The 24,174-nt window shown below is 37.1% G+C and overlaps 4 protein-coding genes across 4 annotated transcripts; 3 read left to right on the forward strand and 1 right to left on the reverse strand.

Annotated features, from left to right (window-relative positions):
* Positions 1-450: 450 nt before the first annotated feature.
* Positions 451-993, forward strand: CBG09864 (the record flags this gene model as incomplete). Its single annotated transcript, XM_002641519.1, has 3 exons — positions 451-533; positions 650-778; positions 834-993. 3 exons carry the CDS (start codon positions 451-453, stop codon positions 991-993), a joined length of 372 nt encoding a protein of 123 aa, XP_002641565.1.
* A 161-nt stretch (positions 994-1,154) lies between these two features.
* CBG09865 lies at positions 1,155-8,564 on the forward strand (the record flags this gene model as incomplete). Its single annotated transcript, XM_045244172.1, has 16 exons — positions 1,155-1,268; positions 1,314-1,439; positions 1,487-1,738; positions 1,786-2,271; positions 2,316-2,660; positions 2,708-2,835; positions 3,248-3,373; positions 4,463-4,553; positions 4,600-4,791; positions 4,840-6,504; positions 6,549-6,782; positions 6,966-7,049; positions 7,241-7,410; positions 7,454-8,114; positions 8,159-8,398; positions 8,448-8,564. 16 exons carry the CDS (start codon positions 1,155-1,157, stop codon positions 8,562-8,564), a joined length of 5,031 nt encoding a protein of 1,676 aa, XP_045094134.1.
* Positions 8,565-9,025: 461 nt separating this feature from the next.
* Positions 9,026-9,895, forward strand: CBG09867 (the record flags this gene model as incomplete). The annotated part of the gene is made up of 5 exons (XM_002641522.1): positions 9,026-9,190; positions 9,242-9,394; positions 9,438-9,556; positions 9,599-9,697; positions 9,742-9,895. The coding sequence occupies 5 exons, from the start codon at positions 9,026-9,028 to the stop codon at positions 9,893-9,895; spliced, it is 690 nt and encodes a 229-aa protein (XP_002641568.1).
* Positions 9,896-10,110: 215 nt separating this feature from the next.
* Positions 10,111-11,323, reverse strand: CBG09868 (the record flags this gene model as incomplete). The annotated part of the gene is made up of 4 exons (XM_002641523.1): positions 10,111-10,230; positions 10,278-10,410; positions 10,453-10,520; positions 11,156-11,323. The coding sequence occupies 4 exons, from the start codon at positions 11,321-11,323 to the stop codon at positions 10,111-10,113; spliced, it is 489 nt and encodes a 162-aa protein (XP_002641569.1).
* Between the last annotated feature and the right edge of the window lie 12,851 nt (positions 11,324-24,174).

A 24,174-nucleotide genomic window follows, 5' to 3' on the forward strand; every position in this document is an offset into this window, starting at 1 on the left:
GCCGCAGTTGAACCGTACGGCAGTTGCAAAGTAAACTCCGCCCCGATTTCCTCGGAATCGGTTTCTCGGAGACAACCCCTTCCTCGGAATCGGTGGAGTCTCAATATTTATCATCGAAAAATCTTCTTAACATGTCGAAATTGGGCGCGAAGCCTTGAAATTTTCGAAAGAATTCAAAATGCGCTGGCGCTGCGAGACCAACTTCGTAAATCGACAAGCGCTCCTTCACTCATGAGTTGGCAATAATTCATGAAATCAACTGGATTTTACAGGAAAACCGGATTTTCCATGATTTTTCAGCAGATTTTTTCTTTTTAACGGTTTTCAGCAGACTTTAATTATTTTTATTTATATCATACTTCAATTTTAAAACTGGAAACATGCTTCTCTGTTTTTTATGTGTTAAATATTTTAATTTTATCTAATACTTTTCCAGCTGTAATCGGAAAAATGGAAGTAGACCCGAGTTCATCGTCGTCTTCAGATGAAGAATGCGAACCGTCCGTCGAAAGTGCTGCTTATGTTCATTCAGCGTAAGTGATGAAAGTTTTAAAAACTATGAATATATTCGTTAGTTATTTCGAAACAAAATTCAATACTTTTCGTTCTACTGCTAACCAGTTTTTTCAATCAGATTTATTAATTTCAGAAGCGTCAAGTTGTCTGTTGGTTGTGAAGAAGCAGCTAGAACAATAGCGGGAGTAATAAAAATCGATAAAGAGCCGAGCAGAAGTGGCGCGCGACGAGAAGTGAGCAGTGAAGGAGAATATGTTGTTATGTAAGTTCACGCCTTAAGTTAAAATATTATTTTGATAATTTTTGTTGTATTATAGAAACATTGAAAGCAGAGATCCAAAGTCCCTGTCAAAATCAATCAGCAACGCAGTGGATATGATCGAATTGTCCGCAAAAACTTTGAAAATGTGTGATAGCTTCACGAAGACGAGAGAAAACGGTTTAAAACGGAAGCTTCCTGATAAATCTCTACCCTGATCTCTAATTTCGTTGTTTTGTTTGTTGTTAGTTTTTTTATATTGTTGACAACTGATATAAAAGTATTTATAATTTGTCGTTTTTCAAAATCCGATATAGGTCTAATAAGCCTTACTAATGCTTCGGCTGAATAGAAACTGAAAAAAAATAACTATGCACAGATGTTTAAAAACCTAAAAAATCGACTGGATAATGAAGCTGGGAAGCTGAAGCAGTCCGCCCAGCAATACACTGAACAAATCGCTGCACAAGTTGGACAATATAGACAAGCCATGGTTATTATTTTAAATTAAAAATTTCTGTCAAACATCTATTTACAGAACGAGCAGGCAACTGGTAGTGACGCAAACGCTTCTATTTCTAAAAGGTTTTTGAACTCTGTTACAGGAACCACTAATCCTGAAGCCGGAGAGTCGAAAGTAGAAGACCTTGCGGACGTATCAATTGTGAGTGCGAGTTATGCGTGTGCTCAATGTCTCGTTAATGCTTTCAGGAATCCTCCTCGGCCATTATGTCTGAAATTCCGGAGGCGGACCTCCTCGGTCTTGGTCTCTCTTCCACGGAATCACCGAGCAATCGACGTCGTCGTTCACCATCAGCAGAATCGACACATTCCAACGAGAGCACCTTGGCTTCTCTTCTTCAATCAATTCCCAATGTGATATCATCCGCCTTTGAAACAATACCATCCGATTCTGAAAGTGTGACTAGCGAAGCATTTTCCGTGCGGTCTACAAACGATCCGGTAGGTCCCGACGACAGTTCTCCTTACCTATATTTAAGATCTTTTAGGCGTACAATTCCCGTTTGAAACAACGTCTTGCGAGTTATAAAGCCAAGTACCGTGATGCTGTTCACCGTCATAACAGACTTGTTGATGAAGTAACAGCGACAAAGAAGATTCTAGAAACGACGCAAGACGAATGTCTCCAGAAAGTTGAAAAACTGCGTTCCGAAAAACGGGTTCTCGCTGAAAAGCTTCGTGATTCTGTCGGGAACCGTGACGGAAAAGACGATTTAGAGAAAAAGTGCGAGGACTACAAACGGATGTTAGAGCAATGCAAAAATAAGATCAAGGCGTTACAACAGGAGAAAAGAGATCAGTTGATAAATGTAGATGACGATGAGAGTCCTCGTATCAAAGAGTTGGAGTCAAGAATTCAGAAAACAGAAGAGGAATGGACTACGAGAATCAATGAAAGCGATCAGCAACATGCTATCGTTTTAGCTACCACGAAAGCTGAAATGCACGGTGCATTGGAGAAAAAAGATTCTGAAGTGAGGCCTTTATATATGGATGTTCGAAAATAATTATTTTTCAGATTGAACAATGGCGAAGAAAATGCGCCGTATTGGAGCAACAGGATGCCGACGCAAATCAACGATGGAATGAAAAAGTGGAGAAACTTCAAGCCATGAACAAAGCGTTAGAAGCCGAAAATAATGAAATGATTGACAAACTATCGGAAGCGAAAACTCAAGGAGTGAAAGCAGTTTTAGAGGAGGAAGAGAAGAAAAGAAACATCCTGGAATCAGATTTGAACGAGGAAATCGAACGACTCAAGGAAGAAATTGAGAAGATGACTTTGGAAATGTCATCTTACAAAGTCAGACTGGAAGCGAAAGAATCGAGCGAGTTTGATGAGCACAATGAAGATATCGAAACAGTGAGTGATATCACTGTTGGAGCTGATTAAGTGATTGATTTTTGCAGCTCAAACTAGAAATCGCTTCCGTTCGATCAGAGAAAATTGATTTGGAGTCAAAAGTGGCAGATCATGTTTCAAGTTTTGATATCTATAGAGCAGAAGCTGAGAAGACGTTAGCTGCCGCGAAAGAACAGTTAGTTGTTTTATTTTATTTTTTTATATCGGGAGACGGTGTAAGAGCATGTTGGCACCAATTTAAAAAAGTCTTCCCTTTCTCTATTTTTGAGTTCTCCCTTATGTTTTCAACCACTTCATGCTATTGTTGACTACTATGTTGTATGTAATGTGATATTATGTATATTTATGGTGGAAATTAAGTTCTGGTAAGTGAAAAAAATTAATTAGCGTTGAATCTGAATTCTAGATGATAGTTCAAACCCACAAGTTAAGGTTTTAGTTTTTAGTAATTAGCATTTTATCTCTTTCTCTACATTCTTTGTTTTTGTCAATTTGGTTTTATCACAAGGATTTCTATGTGGAGTCGGCTGGTCCGAATGTCCCGTTGAACAATGATTTTTGTCTGAAAAAAAAGTCTGAAATGCCAGATTCGGAAAGAAGGTCAGCGAGTGTGACAAGTGGCGCGAGAAGTACGAGGAGCGGGCTGCCGCTTCCGATCACATCGCCACCGTCGAGTTCGAGACACAGGAGACGGAAGCTCATCGCATTCTGGAGTACGTGAAAATTTAGAACCAGTGAAGTTAAACCTGAAAAAAGTTCTTAGAGAGAAAATTTCATTCTTAAACGGATTTGATCCTGATCCGAACAGAATCGAGTTCATGTTGTCTTTGTATGAAATTGCTGTGTTTTATTCTTAGTTGCTTGTGTTCGTCTTGTGACACACCCTGTTATATGGTAGAATTACTGCATATTGTGGCATGAAACTTTAACAAATGAAATTTGCGAATCTTCGTATAGGAGACACAAAATTGCTAAGTACCCTTTCTAAACCATTTATTCCTTCTTTGGCTGGTAAACCAATCTTCTTCTTCTTCTTCTTGGCCCATTGCATATACAAACAATACGGAACAGAGTAGTCTAAGCCCGGCTATAGGATACTCATCCGATTCTTAGATTTCAGTTCTTGGCTCTGTTCTCATAGTCAGATAATAAGAAATTCTGACAAGTATACCCCATCGAGTGTTTAGAAAAATTAGCTATCGTTTCCTGATGTTTACAAAAAAAATTGTGTCAATCGTTTTCTTCCACACTCCCTAGTGGAAATGTCGTCAAAATTGTTTCTTTACTTCTCTTCTTCTTCTTCATGTCCCTTTTATTTTCTCTTTTCAATTTCAGTGATGAGCAGTAGCAGCAGCATCACATCACGTCCTTTACATCCTTTTGTGTCGCTGTTTTCTCACAAACGCACCGCCTAGCCTTTTCCACTATCGGTGGGCACGATCTCTCTATAAGTCCATCAGTGCTCCTCACGAATGAACATTTTTTGTTCCTTTCCTTCTATTATAAATAAGCGCTACACAGAAAAGAAGAATCTCGGAACTTTTAGGATTGCTCGTCTCATTTAATTTTCGAAAACAAAAACACAGCTGTCTGAACTCACTGGTAGAAAAACTCATGCCCCACAATCGCTCACCAATTTATCACAACAACTTTCCCAAGGCCTAGAAGCATGCGTAGAATACCTTTCCCCGTGAATATCTTGCTCATTGCATTCATTTCACTAACTTCTGTTCCTTTTTGACAAACTGAAACAGTCTAAAACATATATTTGTAAACTATTTTCATGAGGTTTTCAATTGTAGATTCGAAGTGGAAAAAAAGACTTTGACCGAAAAATGTGAGAATCTGATTTCCAAATTCGAACAGGCTGAGAAGGAGAAAAATGAAATGGCGGTATTATATCCAGCCCAATTTCTCTATTTATGTGCTTATTTTTCAGAAACAACTATCACTGCTTCAACAAGAAATGCTCGAAAAATGTGACGCTCTTCAGATAGAACTGAACGAGGCCAGAGCTTTGAGAGAGGAGACGCAGAGAAAGTACGACGATGTTGCACAGAAAGCCGAACAGATGCAAACGGAATTGGACCAGAACAAGAAGGATGTGGCTAATGAGAAGGAAGCTTTCGAGGTAACCGTCATCGTTTCTGATTTAATCAAAATCCAAAAATCTTTTTAGAAGGAGAAGGAGCAGGAACGCGCTGAGCAACTGAATAAAGCTTTCGAGAAGCTGGTATGTTTTAGAAAGGTTTTGAATTGTATGTTTCTGTTTTCTTTTCAGGCTGAGGAACAGAAAACTCTTCAAGATGTTAGCAAAAGATTGGAAAAGTCAGAAGAAGATGTAGCATTGTCTCAAAAATCTATCGAAGAGTTGACACAACAGCTTAGCGCGTCACAAAAAGAAACTACTGAAGCCCACGCTCAATTGAGCGAAGTCAGTACAAAGTTGGATGGTTCACAGGTACTAAAAAATGTTAACTTCCCAATAAGATTCCACAACAAAAATATTTTCCAGACATCGCTCAAGGAATTTTCGGAACTGGTGGAGTCGCTGAAACTGCAACTTGTCACATCGGAGAAACAAAAAGATGACGCCGTGGAACTCCTCAAACAAAAACTAGAAGACATCGAGAAAAATTTCAGTGAAGTAACTTCACAGAAGCAACATCTTCAAGAATCTATGACAGCCGAATTGAAGACTCATGCTGAATCCACCGAGTCCTTGAAAAAACAACTAGAAGAAGCGCAGGCATCTGTTGAGAGTTTGAAGAAAGAAGTTGAGAATGAGCGTAATCTGAAATCAGCGATAGAATCTCATGAGAATACAGCAATTTCTGAAATGAAAAAGCAAATGGAGACTGCCAAGAAAGAACTTGAGACATGTGAAAAGGAAAAATCGACATTGCGAGATCATATGGAACGTATTCAGAAGGATCATGATTCTGGAAAAGAGGAAATTCAAAACCTACAGAAAACCTGGGAGGTTGAAATGATCAAAATCTCCAAAGCTACTGAAGACGAGAAATCAGCTCGAGAGCAGCTACTGAAGGATTTAGAAGTTCTCAGGGAATCGTCGAAACAGGTCGAAGTTGAAAGAGATGCTGAAGTTGATAAAATTCAGGAGCATCTCAAAGTCTCTCAAGAGCACCAAACAGCTCTGAATCAAAAGATTCAGGAGCTTCAGGATGCTCTCAAAGAATCACAAGATCAAGTAATTGAACTAAAGACTGCATCATCCAATATGACTTCTGAAACCGAGCAGAATGTAGCAGAAAATGCAAGTTTACGAAGCTCTGTCGAACAAGCCGAAAATATCCAGAAGTTCCTGCAAGAGGAAATTCAACATCTCAAGACTTCTTTAGAAGCTTCCGAGGCGAAAGCAGAAGGACTTCTGACTAGCACATCATCTGACACTGAGAAGCATTCTGAAGAAATTTCAAAACTACGTTCCTCTCTCGAAGAAGCAGAATCCCTTCAAAAGACTTCGACCGATGAAATTCACCGGCTGCAAGAGTCCCTCAAGAATTCACAAGAGCAATGTCAATCGGCCCAGGCGAGAGTTTTGGAACTGGAGAAACAAGAACAGCAGAAATCTTCCGAAGAATCAAATCAGATGCAGATTATGCAGAGAGATCTCGATGCATCCCATCGGGAAAATCGAGAACTCCAAGAAAAGTGCCAAGTATTAACCGATTCATTGAGTACAGCCAACGAAAGCGTTCAGTCACTAACATCTACAACGGAGGTGTCAAAATTGGACAACGAATCTCTCAAACAACGAATAGAGAAGCTAGAGAAAGAGATACAAGCAAGAGAACAAAATGAACAAGCTCTTACTGAAGAGGTAATTCTGACCTTGAAAATTTTCAAAATTTCAATTTCTTGCAGATAAACGTATTAACAACGTCCTTAGCCGAAAAGGAACAACAAATGGCCCAAGTTAACGATCTCCAAACTAAACTACACCAGATGGAAGTCGAGAAAGAGGAGCGTGTTGAATCAGTAAAAGTACAATTGCAACAAGCCGCCGAGAGCTCAAGTTCTGCAACGCAAATCTCTGAATCACTTCGTAGTGAAATTGAGCAATTGAAGACGAAAATTCGAGAGACCGAGGATGCCAAGGTATGTTTGGGATGGTTATTGGTTGGTCTAAACTAAATCAGCATCTTAACTCGAAAAAACATTTTAAACCATTAAAAAAACTAATATCGAATCTGCACTAGTTCATATTTTCTCACAAGCCTATTCACTTGCATGCACTATCCTCACATCTTCTTATTTCTCGTTCACACTGCTCCTTTTTAGATTCAAAATTCGACGGAAGTGGAACAAAAAGTAAACGAACTTAACGACTTGAATGAGAAGATGCGTGTCGAGTTTATCGCGAAGGTCTGAAATTTTGAATCGCTTGAAATGTTTGCCTACAAACACAGTAATCTAGGTTTTTTTCTAAACTTTGTCGCTTCTACCGTAATCTATCTTGACTAGCTTCACAAGCCTAACAACAGATGATGTTGAACATAATCTTTTTTGCAGTGTTCCATAAAAAATAATCCATAAAAGTGTGTCTTTCATTACAGGAAAAAATAATTTCCGACTTGCGCGCAGAACTCGCAGCAATCAACAATGATCTTGTCGTTCAAAAAGCAAAGGTCGAAAAATCGAAAATGGACATGGATGAACTTGAATCGAAGGAGAAGAGAGCTGCATCTGATCGTGAAAATGAGAAACAGGAGGAAATTCGATTGAGGTAAATCTACGCGCTACATTTCAATTTGAATCTGTATTTTCAGAGAAACGTTTGCCAAAGAACTAGAAACCATGGGATCAGCTTTAGAGGCAAAAGAAACCGCTTACAATGAGTTGAAACAGAGGGCTGAGAAGAAGATCGCTAAGTTGAACGCGCAATTTGAAGAGAAATTGAAAGCAGAAGCTGAGAAATTGGTTAATGCTCAGAAGAATCAGGATGAGGCTTCTGAATCTCGAATCAAGGAGCTCGAAGCGTCATCAGAGCAGTCCAAACTGGAGCTGGAACAACGATTGCGAAGCTTAGAAGAATCACTAAAATCAATTCAATCGGAGAACGACGCTCTGAAACTGAAGGAAGAAGCTGCTGAAAAAGAAAAGGGACACTGGGAAGTAGAGAAAGAAATGTTAGAAGGAGAAGCGAAAGAACTTGCGGAGAAAATTGAAGGACTGGAGTCGGAAGTAAAACGATTGACGGTTGCTAATGAGAGCAAAGCAGCGAAAGCTGATACTGATTCGAGAAAAGTGGTACGGGAACTACAGAAGGAAGTTAAGCAATTATACAACGAGTTGAACGACAAGAACCAACAATTCGATGCCCTTCACGAAGAATTTACAAATCTCAAATCAACCAGTGAATCCGTTCAAAACGGCCAGCTTCAAGTTCAAAAACAACAGGATGACGAAGACAGAAGAAGTGAATTTTCGGTAGGATATCGAATGAGATTCTGAGCTAATTTTTTTATTTTCAGTACAAAGAAGAGATTGCATCGCTGAAGCAAAAGCTTGACGCTTCCCTAAACGAAGCAGATGACCTTCGAATGCAAGTTTCTCGTAACGACAAGAACCCTCGATCGAATGGAAATGCAGTCAAAACGAAAACGCCATCGATGGAATTACACGGAATTGCTGACCCAGCAGAAGCTGAGTATCTCCGGAATGTACTGTACCGGTACATGACTAATAGAGAAGCTCTTGGAAAAGAGTCTGTGGTGAGTATCCTATTTTTTTTGAATACAAATATTGGAAGTTTTATTTCAGACTCTCGCTCGTGTCATTGGAACTGTAGCTCGTTTCGACGAATCTCAAATGAAACAAGTGATAGCCAGTGAAGAAACGAGACAAGCGAGTTGGGCTGCGGCTCTCAACAGATCATAATAGACAATGTTCCCAATTAACTGAAATTACCCTCAATCTTGCTCATTTTCCTCAGCTGCTTCCTAATCTCTAGTTTATGACTGAATTCGGCAAATAATTTCACTTTTTTCTCCTTTTTGCCCACCCGTAGATTAACACACTAGAGTTCTATAATTACAAAATCCTGGATATCATCTACCGGTTGTTAGATATTCAATATCCCGCTTGTTTTTTGTAAATTTTGCTCTTTTATATTGCTTTGATTTATCCCAACTGTGATTTAATATTTTCAGCTAAGTCTTTAGATTAAAGTGATAAATTTATTGTATATACAGAGAGCGATCTATAATAAAGACGAAACTTGTATAACTCTTTTTCGTCTTTTCTTATTTTTATTTTTCCCAACGTTCGCCCTCCATTCCATACTTGATGAAGTGAATCTTTCGGAAAATCAAGAATAAATTTCAGAAGTCTCGAATAAAATGAATATTTTGAAATTAACAAACGGTCGTGAGCTTTCCTACCTGAATGAAGTCGAAATTCGGATGGGAATCGATGAAAGAAAAGGAGAAGAACGGTATAAAGACGAATTGGAAAACATGGGAATTTCAGATATTACAGTTCACAAATATGAAGGAGGATTCAAGGTTTAGAAGCTGTAGAAAACTATTTGACTATATTCAAATTTTCATTCTCAGATTTGGGAGTGTACCGTCGACTTGTGTGATTTTATTGAAGAGAACCAGTCGTTATTTGCTGGAAAAACAGTGTTGGAGCTGGGATGTGGTGCAGCACTTCCATCCATTCTAACGGCTGTACATGGTGCAAAAGAAGTCTTCGCTCAGGATTTTGTAAGTGTGTAGTCGGACTTTATAGAAATAAGACTTATTTCAGAATGCGTCAGTTATCGAGTTTTTCACAATTCCAAACTTCGAAGAGAATCCACATTCAGCTGTCGTTCAGGGAGAAGCGATGGGATGGGAAGAGGTACCGACGAAGTTGAATGGAAGAAAGTTAGTTTGGTAAAAAAACTGTTCTTCTATAATAATTTATAGATTCGACTTTATTCTATCATCGGAAACAATCTACAACGAAGAAGACTATCAGGCTCTTCACGATGCTCTCGTGGCAGCAATAAAAGATGATGGAGTCGCGTAGGTTGTTATTTAGAAACTTTGCTTCAAGTCCTTCTTTTAAGTTGGTTCGCTGCTAAATTTTTCTACTTTGGAGTTGGAGGAAGTGTTCCGGCATTTTGTCAATTCATCAATGAACGTGGAATTCTTGTAGCTTCGGAAGCCAAAGTGATCCAGGCATCAGTACCCAGAAGAATTATTGAAATCAAGAAAGTCTAAAAAGTTGTTTCCATTGTGTTGTTTTTCTCATTTTGTTGTTCGTTGTTTGTTCATTAAATTGTTGTTCATTAATTCATTAAAAGTGTTAAAATGCGATGCCTACCCGTAGAAGTTTGTAAAAAAGAACAAGGAAACGTTAGGAGAAAGTCGGGAGAAAAATGACAACGTTTGTACTGACATAATAAGTAAAAAGAGGAAGAAAAGGTACAAAATGACTAGAATTCTTGATGACCGTATCGGTCGACGGGCCACATGCATTGGCAAGATACGGGAACATCGGAAATTGTATAGGGATGCCAGTGGATGGAGCCGACACTACGACGGGAGACGTGGACCTGAAAATAAGATATATTTTTATTTTATCTCTAATATCACCACTCACATCTGCATATTGCTGTACACATCGTAACATTCCTTTGAAACACGTCTGTTCTTGACCGGAAAATACATTTCCATTGGATGACTGAGTATTTAGACATCTCACTTCTACTACGAAAGGAGGATCAAACTCGTGACTAAAACATTTTTCGTGTTTTTATAAACTTCTATTTAGTTACCTCTGGGTATTCAACTCGACTATTTTCCGCTGATTCTGACAAAGCTCCTCGTTTTTCTCGCGTCGATTCTGAAATAGACAATTACAGGGTTGCGCATATAATTACCCGTTTGTACGAGCACAAAACTTGAGTTCAGCGTTGTACTGAGCTCAAATTGAAAGTGCAGAAACTCAAAAAATTCATCGTTAAACTGGCCAAGTCTCAAATTATCTGACCAACTTTGAGCTGAGTTATCGCTTGTCAAACTAGCTTCATCTCATGGAAATCGCAAGGGCGTACAAGAAACAGGTCATCATTGAACAATCATAACAATACCTAGATTCGAGGAATCGTTTTGAAAATTTTGTAGCTTTAAATCAGACATAAAATTATATTTTTACCAATTTTTGTGCTTCCAAAATACTTATGTCTAAAGATATACTGTAAACACTAATAGAATGCCACCCAAACCATCAACTTTGAGCCCATGTATCTCATTTCCTGTAAAAGGTATCAAAAAGTGGTCCACTGACAACATTTTTTGATGGTATTATGAACATTTTTTTAGTAAATCACTTTTTGATATCTTTCACAGAAACTGAGATACATGTGCTCAAAATTGATAGTCTGGGTGGCATTCTATTAGAGTTTACAGTATCCGTTTTTATCAGTCTGGGTAATTGTGCGCCACCCTGGAACTTCAGATTTATTTTGATTGTCATACCTTTTTATGATTATGATGATGGTGATGCCTATGATGGACTACTGTAGGTGGTGTTGACAATGTATTTGGAATTGACTTTTCAGAACGTATTCTAAGTGCAAAATCGTCATCTTCATCAGCCTTTGGAATAGTCATCGACATCTCGTATAATTCATCGGTCTCGTTCATTACAGACGGCTGAAAAATTAGATTTCCGAAGCTCCCTTTTCAACTGTTTTAGAATTTTTTCTACTCAGTTGTCATCGATAAATCTCATTTCAAAAGGTCTCATGCTGTGAACAGGAGGTGAAGGAAGGATAAAAAACGAAGAAGAAGGAGTGTTTGTAAAGGAGAAGAAGAAGGAATTCTGTGATTAATCGGATTCCCTCATTTCAGTGTATGCAAATATAATGATGGCGTTTAGTGGGTGTTCAGCCGCGGAATAGGAAAAAGAAAGGAAAAAATGAACACGCACGATTGAAAATGTATAGGAAGAATGGGAGAAAAGAATTTAGGAATTTTAGAAGCAAGAAAAGGATCTGATACCTTCTGATGACGATGCCTCTTCCGGTGAATCCGATCACGAAGGCGCTCGAATCCTGATGATCTTTCTGAAGACAGATTCTCTTTAAAGGAAGGATAGGAGGTTTTTTGGAGATTTTTTCGGAACTCCTCGAAATATGTATATGAACGGAATTTCGAAAATATAATTGTTTTATCCCCCATCTTTAACATTTTGATTTCAACGAAACTCACTGTAAGGATATGTGTGAACGAGGGCGGAGAGCATCATGATGAGTAAAAGGAGGACCTTCATAGAACATTGGCACACACCGATCGGATAACTTGAACTTAAGAAAACCACTCAACCACACATTTGAGAAACCAGAAGACGAGTACGGCAGGGTGAAGATGTACTCTGGAAATTTCAATTTAGTGATGGTTTTTAGGAAAAAGGCATTTTCCGTAAAACCTGTAACGAGAAGGGCACCTAACTTTTAACTTTGAGACAATTTATCTCGGTTCCTGTGAAACTTAGAAAGTTGGCAAGTGATACTTTTTTGTCATAATATCAAAAACAGTTTATCAGTTGACACATTTTTGATATCTTGCATAGTTTTGAGCAGAAAAAAATCAGCTTGACAGTGTGGGGGGCCCTTCTTTTACAGGTTTTACGGTAGATAGAAAAGTGTCAGAAAAGAGAGAACTGGTAATAGACAGAGAATAGACCTCCCGTATATTTTCAGTTGAAAAAAGTTTGACTAATAGATTGGTATGAAAGTGAAACGGTGGAGGTTTTTTTTTGGACTTTTTCTGAAACTTTTAATGGAATCGGAATGGAGACAAAAAAAGAATCATCGTTTTCTATTTTCCGAATAAAAAAGTTTGGCTTTTCGCTTCACATAATTCAGTTATAGACACAGAAACACATCGACTGCCTTTTTTGGGAAATTGGAATAGTTAGAAAATAGTTTCAGACAGTCGAGAGAGAAGATTTATGATCATCACTTTTGGAGTTCGAAACATTGAAAAAAAACCAAATTCTTTTTTTTTTGAAAGGAGAAGAAAAAGAATAGAAAATCGGAATGTGTATGACAACGAAATGGCATGGAGACTAAAAAGAAGATGATGGATGTATCGGACAATTTGAAACAGGGAAGGAGAAGGAAAAAAGGACGAGAGATGGTGACGTGGCAAAGCTGAAAGATTACGGTAGCTACAGAAAAGGGTAAAGTTCCTTGAACCATTATGAAGAGAAAAAAATCTTTTGGAGCAAACACAAATGTGTAAAAAGGTGTAAAAACACAGTGGATGGCAACTTTCGAATGTGTGAACGGTAAACAGAATGGTGCGTTCTTGACGCAGTTTTTGCTCACCGATCACTTTTTTTTTGATTCAATGGTCTTCTCGGAAGACTCTTTGGCAAGATGCCCGTCACGTGGTCAGCGTATTTTGAGCCAGGATTTTCTGGAACCAAAAAAAAGCGAGTCATGAAAGAAAACTGTCCGAAACTTCTGGCCTAGGGTCATATTTCCAGAATTACCGTCATTCCTCTAACTGAAGTCCACTGAAATTGTAAACTTTGAGCTCAATTAGCTCGATTCTTTTGAGAGATATAAGAAACTTGTCAACTGATATATTGTTTATCAAAATATCCCTAACATTTTAATAGTTGATCACTTATTGATATCTCACAAAGCAATAGAGATAGTTGTTTTACGGCATTTCGCGAAGAATACATATTTTAATGAAACTTCCATGTCTGAACTCCACTTATGAATTAGTATAACAACCAATGATGCAACTTTTCGACCCGACCCGGGATTCGAGAATAGAGCACCAGGAAGCCAAGTTCTGCACCTGTTTGAGAAACTAGGTCAATTTCTGTACCTACGAAAATGTGTTTTTGACCAATTTGAAACTTTTTGATTACATAAAATAAAAATAGAGCTTCATTTTTGTAATTGACAATTTTTTTCCGGAAAATTATCTGATCAGATAAAACGTGATGAAGCAAGAGTTCCTAAAATTTTCACGGAAACGGCAGGAAACTTTTTTTTGCCTAACTAACATTAACTGATTTTAAGGCATTTATTCTCGGTTAGTGGGAAAGACATAAAAATTATGCCAACTAATAAATTGTTATCAAAATATTTCAATCATTCTATCAATTGACACATTTTTGCTATCTTCCACAGGAATTGAGATAATGGAGCTCAAACTAGGCAGTGTGGGGGCTCTTCTATCACATGTTTCCCGGCAATCTAACTTTCTTCCGTTATCTAACACGGGAACCACTCCATATGTTACCCGGGGATTCGGATGAAACCTATCTTCAATAGTAGTACACAGTCTAACTAGAACAACCCCAGAATTATAGCTGCCGTCGTTAAGGTCTATTCAAATGGCGAGGCATTTTATGATTTTTCGTGAGTTTAGAGTCGGTACCCTTCGAGCAACCATAGCTTTGTTCATTTTTACTGTAGACGTTCAAACTATTTTTTATTCACAAGGTAAGTTGGCAAACATTAATGGTAATTGCACCTATGCTCCATCTCCAAAACAAAAGTCAAGAAAAATGAAAATACGAAAATATCGAGTTCCAACGAATTCAAAAAATGTCAATTTTTGAAAAAAAGTGCTCGGGAGACCATGTCTATCAGATTTCTCAGGGCGAGTAACGTACATATACATGTTCAAATATAGGTCGAGCCCTTGAGTTACGAGACTTGTTTCAATTTTTTCAAAAAAAAGTTATAATTCATGTATAATTTATAATTCATCTATACAGTTATAATTCATCTATACATGAAATTTTTCGAAAAAATAAAGTTTTCGAAAATCATAAATAACAAATAAAAATAAAAAGAAGCAACAAAAGATAGTTCAGTAACTGAAAAGGGAAGCATTCGATACTAAAAATTTTTTTCGAAAAATTGCATGTATACATGAATTGTAACTTTTTTTTGAAAAAAATCGAAATAAGTCTCGTAACTCAAGGGCTCGACCTATATTTGAACATGTATATGTACGTTACTCGTCCTGAGAAATCTGATAGACATGGTCTCCCGATCACTTTTTTTTTTCAAAAATTGGCATCTTTTGAATTCGTTGGAACTCGATATTTTCGTATTTTCATTTTTCCTAACTTTTGTTTTGGAGATGGAGCATAGGTGCAATTACCAATAATGTTTGCCAACTTACCTTGTGAATAAAAAATAGTTTGAACGTCTACAGTAAAAATGAAAAAAGCTATGGTTGCTCGAAGGGTACCGACTCTAAACTCACGAAAAATCATAAAATGCCTCGCCATTTGAATAGACCTTAACGACGGCAGCTATAATTCTGGGGTTGTTCTAGTTAGACTGTGTACTACTATTGAAGATAGGTTTCATCCGAATCCCCGGGTAACATATGGAGTGGTTCCCGTGTAATCAGAATTTTCCTATTGTTGAAACATCATCACCATTCTAGATACATTGATGAAGTTTCCAAAAAAAAATCGGAAATCAAAAGACTACTCAAAAGGAAACCTAACAAAGTGCTCCCATTGCCTCTCCCGCCTCCACAGTAACTCTATTCCTAAAAACGGATTGTTTCGGAACTTTGACGTGGCAGTGGAATGTTTGTTTGCTACATGCCTCGTGTTACATATGTACACCCTTTACCCCGCCCAAATTGAAACCAGTTCCGAGACATTCTCATCTCTAGAAAATGAAATGAAATAAGAAGAAAAAACGGAGGTCAGAGTCAGAAATAGTGAAAAGATCACAAAACGAAATTGAACGAAAAGTACAAAGCGGGTCACTAATCACATCAAATATCAGAATTCAGATTCTGGAGCAGTAATTTTCGGGATCTTCAATATTTTCACTCGAAGAACATCATCAATTTTGTTATTGTTTTCTCATTCTCACTTTTTTCTCCAATCAATTATCAACTCATAAACTGGTTGATAATTAGTACTGAAAGTTCAAACTGTGAAGAACAGCTGAACACAACAGAATTAGTCAGAACAAGGAACTAGAAGAAGTCATACTAAAAATAGTACTTTGTAAACAATTGGAATTAAAAAAAATTATAACAACCCAAAGGACAACGGTCAACGAGAGGGACAGCCTATGATTATAAATCGTTTATCAGACAAATTACAAAAATTGAAGTGTTATCGAGGCGCCGAAAAGGTACAGAGACTGATTTCTGAGAGATGCTCAACGAAGAAGAAAAATAGGAAAGTATTGAACTTTTGGAATACCTTCGCCTTCGAAAGTAACTGGTTTTAGGTTTTTTTGTAGTTTTTTATTACGGTGTTATTATGCTTGTCTGAGAAAAAAAAGGTTAGAGAGTATTTTTTGCAGTCTGAATACGGTAGCGATATCGACGCGGAGAGCCTAAATAGCACACAAACGGTGGAGACGCAGACACTTTTTCTCTGCGTCTCAACCTTTTTTTCTCAGACAAGCATAATAGTGCTCAACTACCGTAAAACCTGTAATTGAACGGTCACCACACTGTCAAGTGTGAGCTTAATTATATCAATTCCTATGCAAGATATCAAAATTGTGCTAACTGATAAAATATTTGTGATAGTATGATAAACAATTTATCAGTTGAAAAAATTTTTATATCTTTGACAGGAAACGAGGAAAATTGGCTCAAAGTTAAAAGTTAGGGGGACCTTCTATTACAGGCTTAACTGTATGCTAATTTTCTAGAAGAACAATTTTGAGGCTTGTTGGAATGGCCTGTAAACTTATGAATCATCAAACTCCCGTCGGTTGACTTTTAAATCATCACCGACTAAAAATAGAAACTAAAAACAGAAAAAAATCTCTAAAAAAACTACCGTACTTAAGTACGAATTCCCCCGATAGAAGCCCACCCAAAACGTCGAAATTGAGCTCAATTATCTCGATTACTGTAAAAGATATCAACAATTTGTCAACTGATAAATTGTTTATCATAATATCAATAATTTTTTTCACTTGACATAGTTTTGATATCTTTCACAGGAATTGAGATAGCTGAGCTCAAAGTTGAACATTTGGGTTGGCTTCTTTTAGATGAAATACTGTATGATTTATTGAAATTTAGGGCGTTCCGCGTCACTTANANACCGGTCATTTCGAAACCATGGTCATGACGGCGAATGGATAAAATTCAGGCTACAAAAACAACTGTAAGGTTTTCAAATATGCTTTTTCTGATAGAACACATACTGAAAATCAGAAAAATCCAAATTTTGATGTTTTCAAAAGTCGAAAACTTCTTAAATGTCTCGATTTTCAGAATGTGTTCTACCAGAAAAAGCATATTTGAAAACCTTAAAGTTGTTCTTTTAGCCTGAAATTCATCCATTCACCTGCATTACCACGGTTTTGCACCGGTTTCGAAGTGACGCGGAGCCGAAATTTAATTTCCGGAACTATGTATTGGAATACAGTGTACCCTAACAATAAAACTAGATAATATTTCAGTTTTCAAAATTTCCAATACCTTTGGACAAACATATTTGATTGATTAGGTTCGGATGCCCATGACAACCGAATCATGAACCAAAGGACTTTGAACGCTAACGTCATAAATGAAAAAAGGAAATAGAATATATATTATTGTAAGGAAACGGAAAACTTCAGACGTTCTTATCACTTCGTCACCTCGATCTTCGATATCATCGTTTATCTTTTTTGTGTTCTGATCTTATTCACATTTTGCTATAAACAAAAAAGCATGTGAGAAAAATTTGAACTTGGACTGAATCAGAGAAAACATTTACAAATACCAACTGATCAAAAATGAGAAGGGGTATTGTCTAGATAAACAACAGAAAGAAACCTATCAGCTACTAATTATCACTTGTTATCAATTGTCTATTTTCTTATCATATCAGTTGAGAAAAAGAAGGAAGAAAACCCCTTGTTAGAAGAGGAAAAGGGGCGCGGTTTCGATTTGGTGAAAGTTTAGATTTTGGAAAGATTTTTGAGACAAGGAAGAAAAAAAAGCGAAGAACTTTGAAACTTGCTCAGTGAGCTCTTCCTTGGAAAGCCAGAACTAATTGCAAAGAATTCTTCCCCTTCCTCCACATCAGTTGGAGCAAAAAGTGGTGTATCTTGGAGAATGGGAAGAAGAAGAAGGAGGAGGAAACACGGGGGGTCAAAATGGAAATAAATATAAACGGAATCACAAACAGATGTCAAGATGAACGAGACAGTATGGAATGAAGAGAATATTGGGAGAAAAGAAAACGGAGAGAGGAACAAGAGAAGGAATGATCTTGGACCATAGAAGAAAGGATCATGAATTAAGGAAGAGTAAATTTGGTAGGGCCGTAAAGAGAGACTGGGTGGCATTGGAAATGGTTCGGGACAGTTTCTAAAGTGAACAAAGGCTGCTGGAGGTATTATGCTGATAAAAAATCTGACTGTGTAAGTGACCGTAGCCGAAGGTACCACAATGACATCTACCGTAACCTATGTTCATTTTCCATATTTATTTTCTTACGAAAGCAGTAAAAACAGAGGAAAATTCTGAAAATTTGCATATTTTTCGGTTACCGTAGTTTCCGTTGTAAGATCTTCGACCAGCGTTTCTCTACCATAGCTCCGATTTTTGGTACGAGAATGATTTGTACCGTAACTTTCTCGGTTTCTGAAAGAGCTGTCAAAGAACTGACAACTTTTTCGAATACCAGTAAATTTTTTAAATGTTGTGCTCAGTCATTTTTTAGAATCTCAATTTCATATTTCAAAACTTCTGAGAAAAATGCCGAAAATTTCACAAGGTACGACATTTCACTGTTTTTTTTTGTTTCGGAGTTCTTTGAAACTTCTAAAATTCCGAAGAAAAAATGAAATTCTTTCGAAATTCCGAAAATAGTGTTTCAAAACAATTCCAGCTTTTGAAAACTCCGAGCTATTTTCTTTGATAAAAACTGTCAAATTTGAGCTCAGTTATCTCGGTACCTATGAAAGATATTTAAAAAGCGTCAGATAAGAAAGTATTGGTGAAATTATGGTAAATAATTTATTAGTTGATTAATTTTTGATTACTTTTATATGGGCTCAAAGTTGATGGTTTTTTGGGCATTCTTTTACAGTTGTACGGCATATGATCGGACAGGAAAACGAAAACTGCAAAAAAGCACCAATATTTACAGAAACACTGTAATTATTCTGAGCTTTGGAAGTCTCTCTACTTCAATTCATTCTGCATTTTCACATTCTTCGGTTTCCATTAACACGAGAATTTCCCCAATAAAACAACCACATTCTCAACATCTGGCATCTTCAAAGGTCAAAGTTTTGCTGGAAATTCGATAACTACCCTATCCATATGTTCATGAGAAAACTAGAAAGATTTCAGGTAAAAGAATAAAATCATGAGTTTCACATGCCTTCAATCTCATCGTATCATCATTCTGTTTTCTGTTCTTTTCCCTAATGAGATCAACATTCCAGACATTTGGGAAAGTGGAAAATTGGAAGAAGATATATTGGGAGAGTGAGAGGCTATTTTTATAAATAGAGATCAGAAAGAACTATGGCACCAAATAGAAAGGTGGAAGACTCAAAATAGAGTGCCACCTAGAGGTTTCAACTTTGAGCCAATACATCTCGGTTCCTGTAAAAGGTACCAAAAAGTGGTCAACTGACATTATGTTTATTATAATATTGAAAATATTTTTTAAGTTGACTATGTTTTTATATCTTTCACAGGAACAGAGATAAATAGGCTCAAAGTTAGAAGTTAGGCTTAAACTTATTGGCAAGGAGATCAGTGAAATATGCAATTCAGACTAAAGGCAAACCAAAAAAGAGAGTTGGTCAAAAAAGAGCTTAGGATTCATTTCTGCCAAATTTTGTAAACAGAAATGGTCTTCTGAAAACTCAAGACAAAAATGGAAACACTTTTTTGGTAACCAGCGGGAAGCCCCTTTTTCCTCCGTCTCTCATTTCTTCATCCTCCCCATCTTCACCCAAATCCCATTTTCCATGCCATTTGGGAATTCTTTTTTGTGTCGATTTGGGAAACGAAAAAAGAGGAAAAAGATGAAACTGAGAATGGGAACACGTCATCGACAATTGATGGACATGGATTAGAAGAAGGGGTCGAAAAGAAGAAGAACAAGTAACACCAGAAGAGAGACTTTTGGTGTTGTGAGAATCGACATGATTTGGTGCTGAGAAGGGTGAAAAAAAGAAAAAGAGGATAACATGGAATGGTGGGAAGTATCTCATGGGAGTTTGAAGAAAAATGAATGGGGTAGTGGTCAGAATGAAGAAGAGTAAGTTTTGGTAGAAATGCACAAAACAAGGAAAATCAAAAATCAGAATAGAGGTGCAAAAGATGGGGAAGGCAGATAGTTCAGCTGTAACAAAAGAACTTCCGCATTAACTGAAAGGAAGAACGCTTGGATTACTGTAGATTTGCTTACTGCACACAAATGATCAATTTCTTTTATTAGAAGTTGGACTGATAAATTGGTATTTATAAAACTGTAGGAAAAACAATGTGGACGAATTCTGTCTTTCTGTTCAATGTTCGGTGTGGCCGTTTCAAAACTTTTCGGAGTTTTGGAATATCCCGATTTTGGAAATCTCGGAATTCCTGAATTTTCCTATTTGTAAATTTAAGAAATTTCGGAATTTTCGGAATTTTTTAAAATTCATATTTGAAAGTAGAAATTCCATTTTTCCATAAAGAAAACGCCAAAAATAGGTGAAAACCCAACAAAAAAAAATGAAAAGGCAAAGAATTGGATGTAATTCTGCCCGCATACAATTTTTTCGCGACATACAGTAGTCCAAAAATCTCTAATTCCGAAAAAGGGCTCCGAGAAATTCCGGTCAGAATTTAATTTCGAAAAAATCGAACTATAAATTTTCGGGATTCAGAATTCCGTTCCGAACATCCCTACTTCTGTTCAAGGTAAATTTCATGAAGTTTTCTAATTTGTATAATTTTGAGCAAGAAACGGACTACTACAAACGGTTTCAATATCCACTCGGAAATGTCTCAAACCCTTAAAACTGAATTAAATCGTTCTCTGACCATTTTATGCCAGACAATAATGTATCTTTGACCTCCAATCTGAACTATAAACTTGGCATAAATCGCTTATCAAATCAGAAAAAATATGTGTCACAAAACGGCGAAGAATGTTTCGAAAACGTTATTTTATTTTGGGAAAACATTGTTTGGGCGTTTTTAATTTGAAATGACATGTTTTTCGATTTTTTTTAGTTAAATCACGTTCTCATTTTAACTGATAATAGTGGTTTTCTGTCAGCAAACTTCGAAAGGTTTTCGAATGAATAGAGATACAGTAATCCGATTCTGGATTTTGATTACTCTTGAAAAGCATAGAACGGAATCTGCAGATAAATATCAATACAAACACGCACATAATAAACACTTAAGAAACCGAATGATCCATCCATCCATCTAATTCATTTTCTTCTTCCTTCTTCTTCTTCTTCTTCTCCATAGCTGGTCTTCCCCTTTCTTATCATATTATCAATCCCACTTATCACTTATCTTTTTCTTTCTATCTCTCTTCTATTTTCCTGTCAAATTTGAAATCGAATCGTCCATTGCCCCGATGGATTCGTTTACGATCATAATTATTGATTTGCAACTTTATAAAGCGGTGTAAGAAAAAGAGATGGATTGGAAAAAAGGAGGACGCAATAAGAAAGAAGAGATACGGTTTTTCATCAATGATCGTCAGATTGAACTGGATATTGGGTACGATAGAATAAAAAGGTGATAAGGAATACGCATAGTTAGAGAGATTTATGATATTCCAACGAGTTAGGAACGACAGACGACTGAACATTTTCGTAGAAAGCTATCTTGAACCATAGAACGAATTTTCAGAGAAAATCTGGTGATGAATGTTGAGCAGTCTAGTTCTTTTGGGTATCTATCTGTTTGCGAGACTTTTGGGTATCTAGCGGACACGACTTTAACAAATATTAGGTTGTTCGAAAAGTAGTGGTCACTTTTCTTCAATTCGTGTTATCTTCAAGGAAAACAAGAATCAATATGAAATTTATTCGGTATTAGAGTACATCACTTCTTGCCAGCGCAACTGAAGTTAAGTGATTACATTTGCATAGAACTTTGACGACTTACAAGGGAGGTGTTTTCAGAACAGCTTTGAGAATTTTCTGAAACTATGGCCATTGGTACTTTCAAACATGCTGATCACAATGCTGTTTTTATTTTTTGCCCCTTGCCCCTCACAAAAAAGTTACAGGGTTTTAAAGTGATTTCAGTACTAATTTCTCACTTTTGAAATTAAGTTTTGAAGGGTTTAGTAAGAGTTTTTCGGAACTTTTTGAATGGGAATCGTATTTTTGAACGTTTCTCTACAATCTGGAAAAGTTTCCTCGTTTTTCAAATAAAACAATTTTTTGAAAAAAAGTCGTCATGGGGTACCCCCTTGGCAATTTTTTCAAATTTCGAAAATTTTTAAAATTTTCGAAAATGAATTCTAATCTCAAAGGGACGATAAAAAAGCCTTTTGACAATATTTGATAGTCGGTATTTCTCTGGAACATATAAGTGATTTGTCTCGAAACTTCAATGGATCGTATGTAGTTAGCCGAAAATTACCTAGCAGCACTCAAAACTTGGAAAAAAGATTTACATAAGTCCTTACTCATTTATTATTGTTCCGGACCCAAAGTGAGCAAATCTGGGTGGTTTTCACTAAAATTTTGGCTAGAGAAGACATTCCAACAGTACTTCGAGAAATAAAAAAAAATATTTCTTGGGTACTTTTTCAAAACAACTCAAAACTGTTTTTTTCTTCAAAATAAATGAAAATATGATTAAAATTATTTTCAAAAACTTTATAACTCATTTTGAGAGTTCCAGAGATCAGAAAAAAAATTCGAGGAGGGAAGGATCGAACCTAACCCCAGTCAGTTACCGTCCCTTCCTCACCACTAAACCACACTTCGTTGGTCTTTACTGCTTTTCCAATTTGTATAAGAAAGGGGGGAACCGCGCGCAACGCTGAACAGCCAGTGAAAATTTCAGACGCATTTTTTCAGCTTCTAGATACCGAGGGGCACGAAAAAAATTATCTCGTTATTGACCATGTCCGAGAGTATATGTGTACAAATTTTCAAGAAATTCTCAAAGCTGTTCTGAAAACACCTCCCTTGTTAGAGGCGAAAACGTAATCCAAAAACTTCTCGACATCCTTCCGATCATGGAATTTCTTTCCAGCAAGACGGTTTTGAAAAAATTCAAAAAGGTTGTATTTTGTTGGTACTAGGTTAGGGGTATACGGTGGGCAAGGCAGAACTTCGATTCTTAGAGACTGGTGCTAACTGCGGTTCTTTGAAGATTTGTGTGATTTTTCGTTGTCGTGAAAAGGTTTCAACAGCGAGCTTCTCGGGAACTGACAGCGGTGTGCATAAATATCACTTTCCATTAGAAAGCAGTTGAGTCAAAGTTGATGTTATAGGAGTCCGGAAGCAGCTCACGGGATATTACTCCAGCACTGTCTAACCAAATCGAAAAAAATCGGATTTTTTCTTGATGCATCCCGTTTGAGTTCTATTCCGCCATTTCTTTTGTGGGGAGCCATTGGTGCTTCCTGGCATGGTTGACATACAGTATCTTTTTATTATCCACAATGATAATTTTGTGGATCCAGTCCGTCGTCGGTTTCCTGGTAAGAAGTGAAAGTGACAGGTCACATCGTACCATTTTTTGAAAGTCTGTCAAAAAATGGGAATCTATTTGATCGACTCTCCGAGCTCTTCCCGTGTAGGGAAGATTATGTGTTACGGTGGTATTGGGATGGTGGACTGTCAAAGATACTGCACGAGAAGTAGCCCGGGGCTCTTCCTCCAGTAACCTAGTAATATTGCCATCGATATTGAGACTAGGCCTTTTGGATATTGGTTTATGTTCCAGATCATAAGTTCCTTCCTCAATTCTTTTGAACCAAATTTCAATGATGGTTCGAGGGATGAAGTCTGCGTCTAACATTTTTCACACTGCTCGCCAAGGGTCGTAGTTCTAGAGATCCTGGAGACACCTGAGAAAAACACGTTTTTGAGTGTGTGACGGTCATAGAGTTATACCTCAGTCATTACACTGTCTAGGGCATTCTCGTAAAATTCCGGGCCGGCCCGCCAATCAACAAAACTCGAAAAAAATTTTTGATCGAAAAAAATCACATAAGGTTTCCCCTTTATGTGTTTTTTGAAATTTTCAAAACTTGTGGAATGACAAGCCCGCCGGACCGGGCCCGGCCCGTTACTAGTATGGTCTAGGGGAATTTTTTTATAGTGCATTAAAGGGGGACTCCGACCAAAAATTTTTATTGCATTAAAATGTGTTAAAAGTTATCTTTTTTCCTAATATTATTGCAAAAAAATTTAAAAGAAATCAGAAATCCTCGAAAAACGCCGTTGAAAATGAAAAAAAATTCAAAAAAGGTATTCAAAAAAGGTGCCGCCGAGGGACGAGGATTTGAATTCCCGCGCAGTGAGAAACCTAGGCTACGGCGCCTG

This window comes from Caenorhabditis briggsae, assembly GCF_000004555.2.
Source record: "Caenorhabditis briggsae complete genome, chrIII, whole genome shotgun sequence".
In the NCBI taxonomy this organism is placed as follows: Eukaryota; Metazoa; Nematoda; class Chromadorea; order Rhabditida; family Rhabditidae; genus Caenorhabditis; species Caenorhabditis briggsae.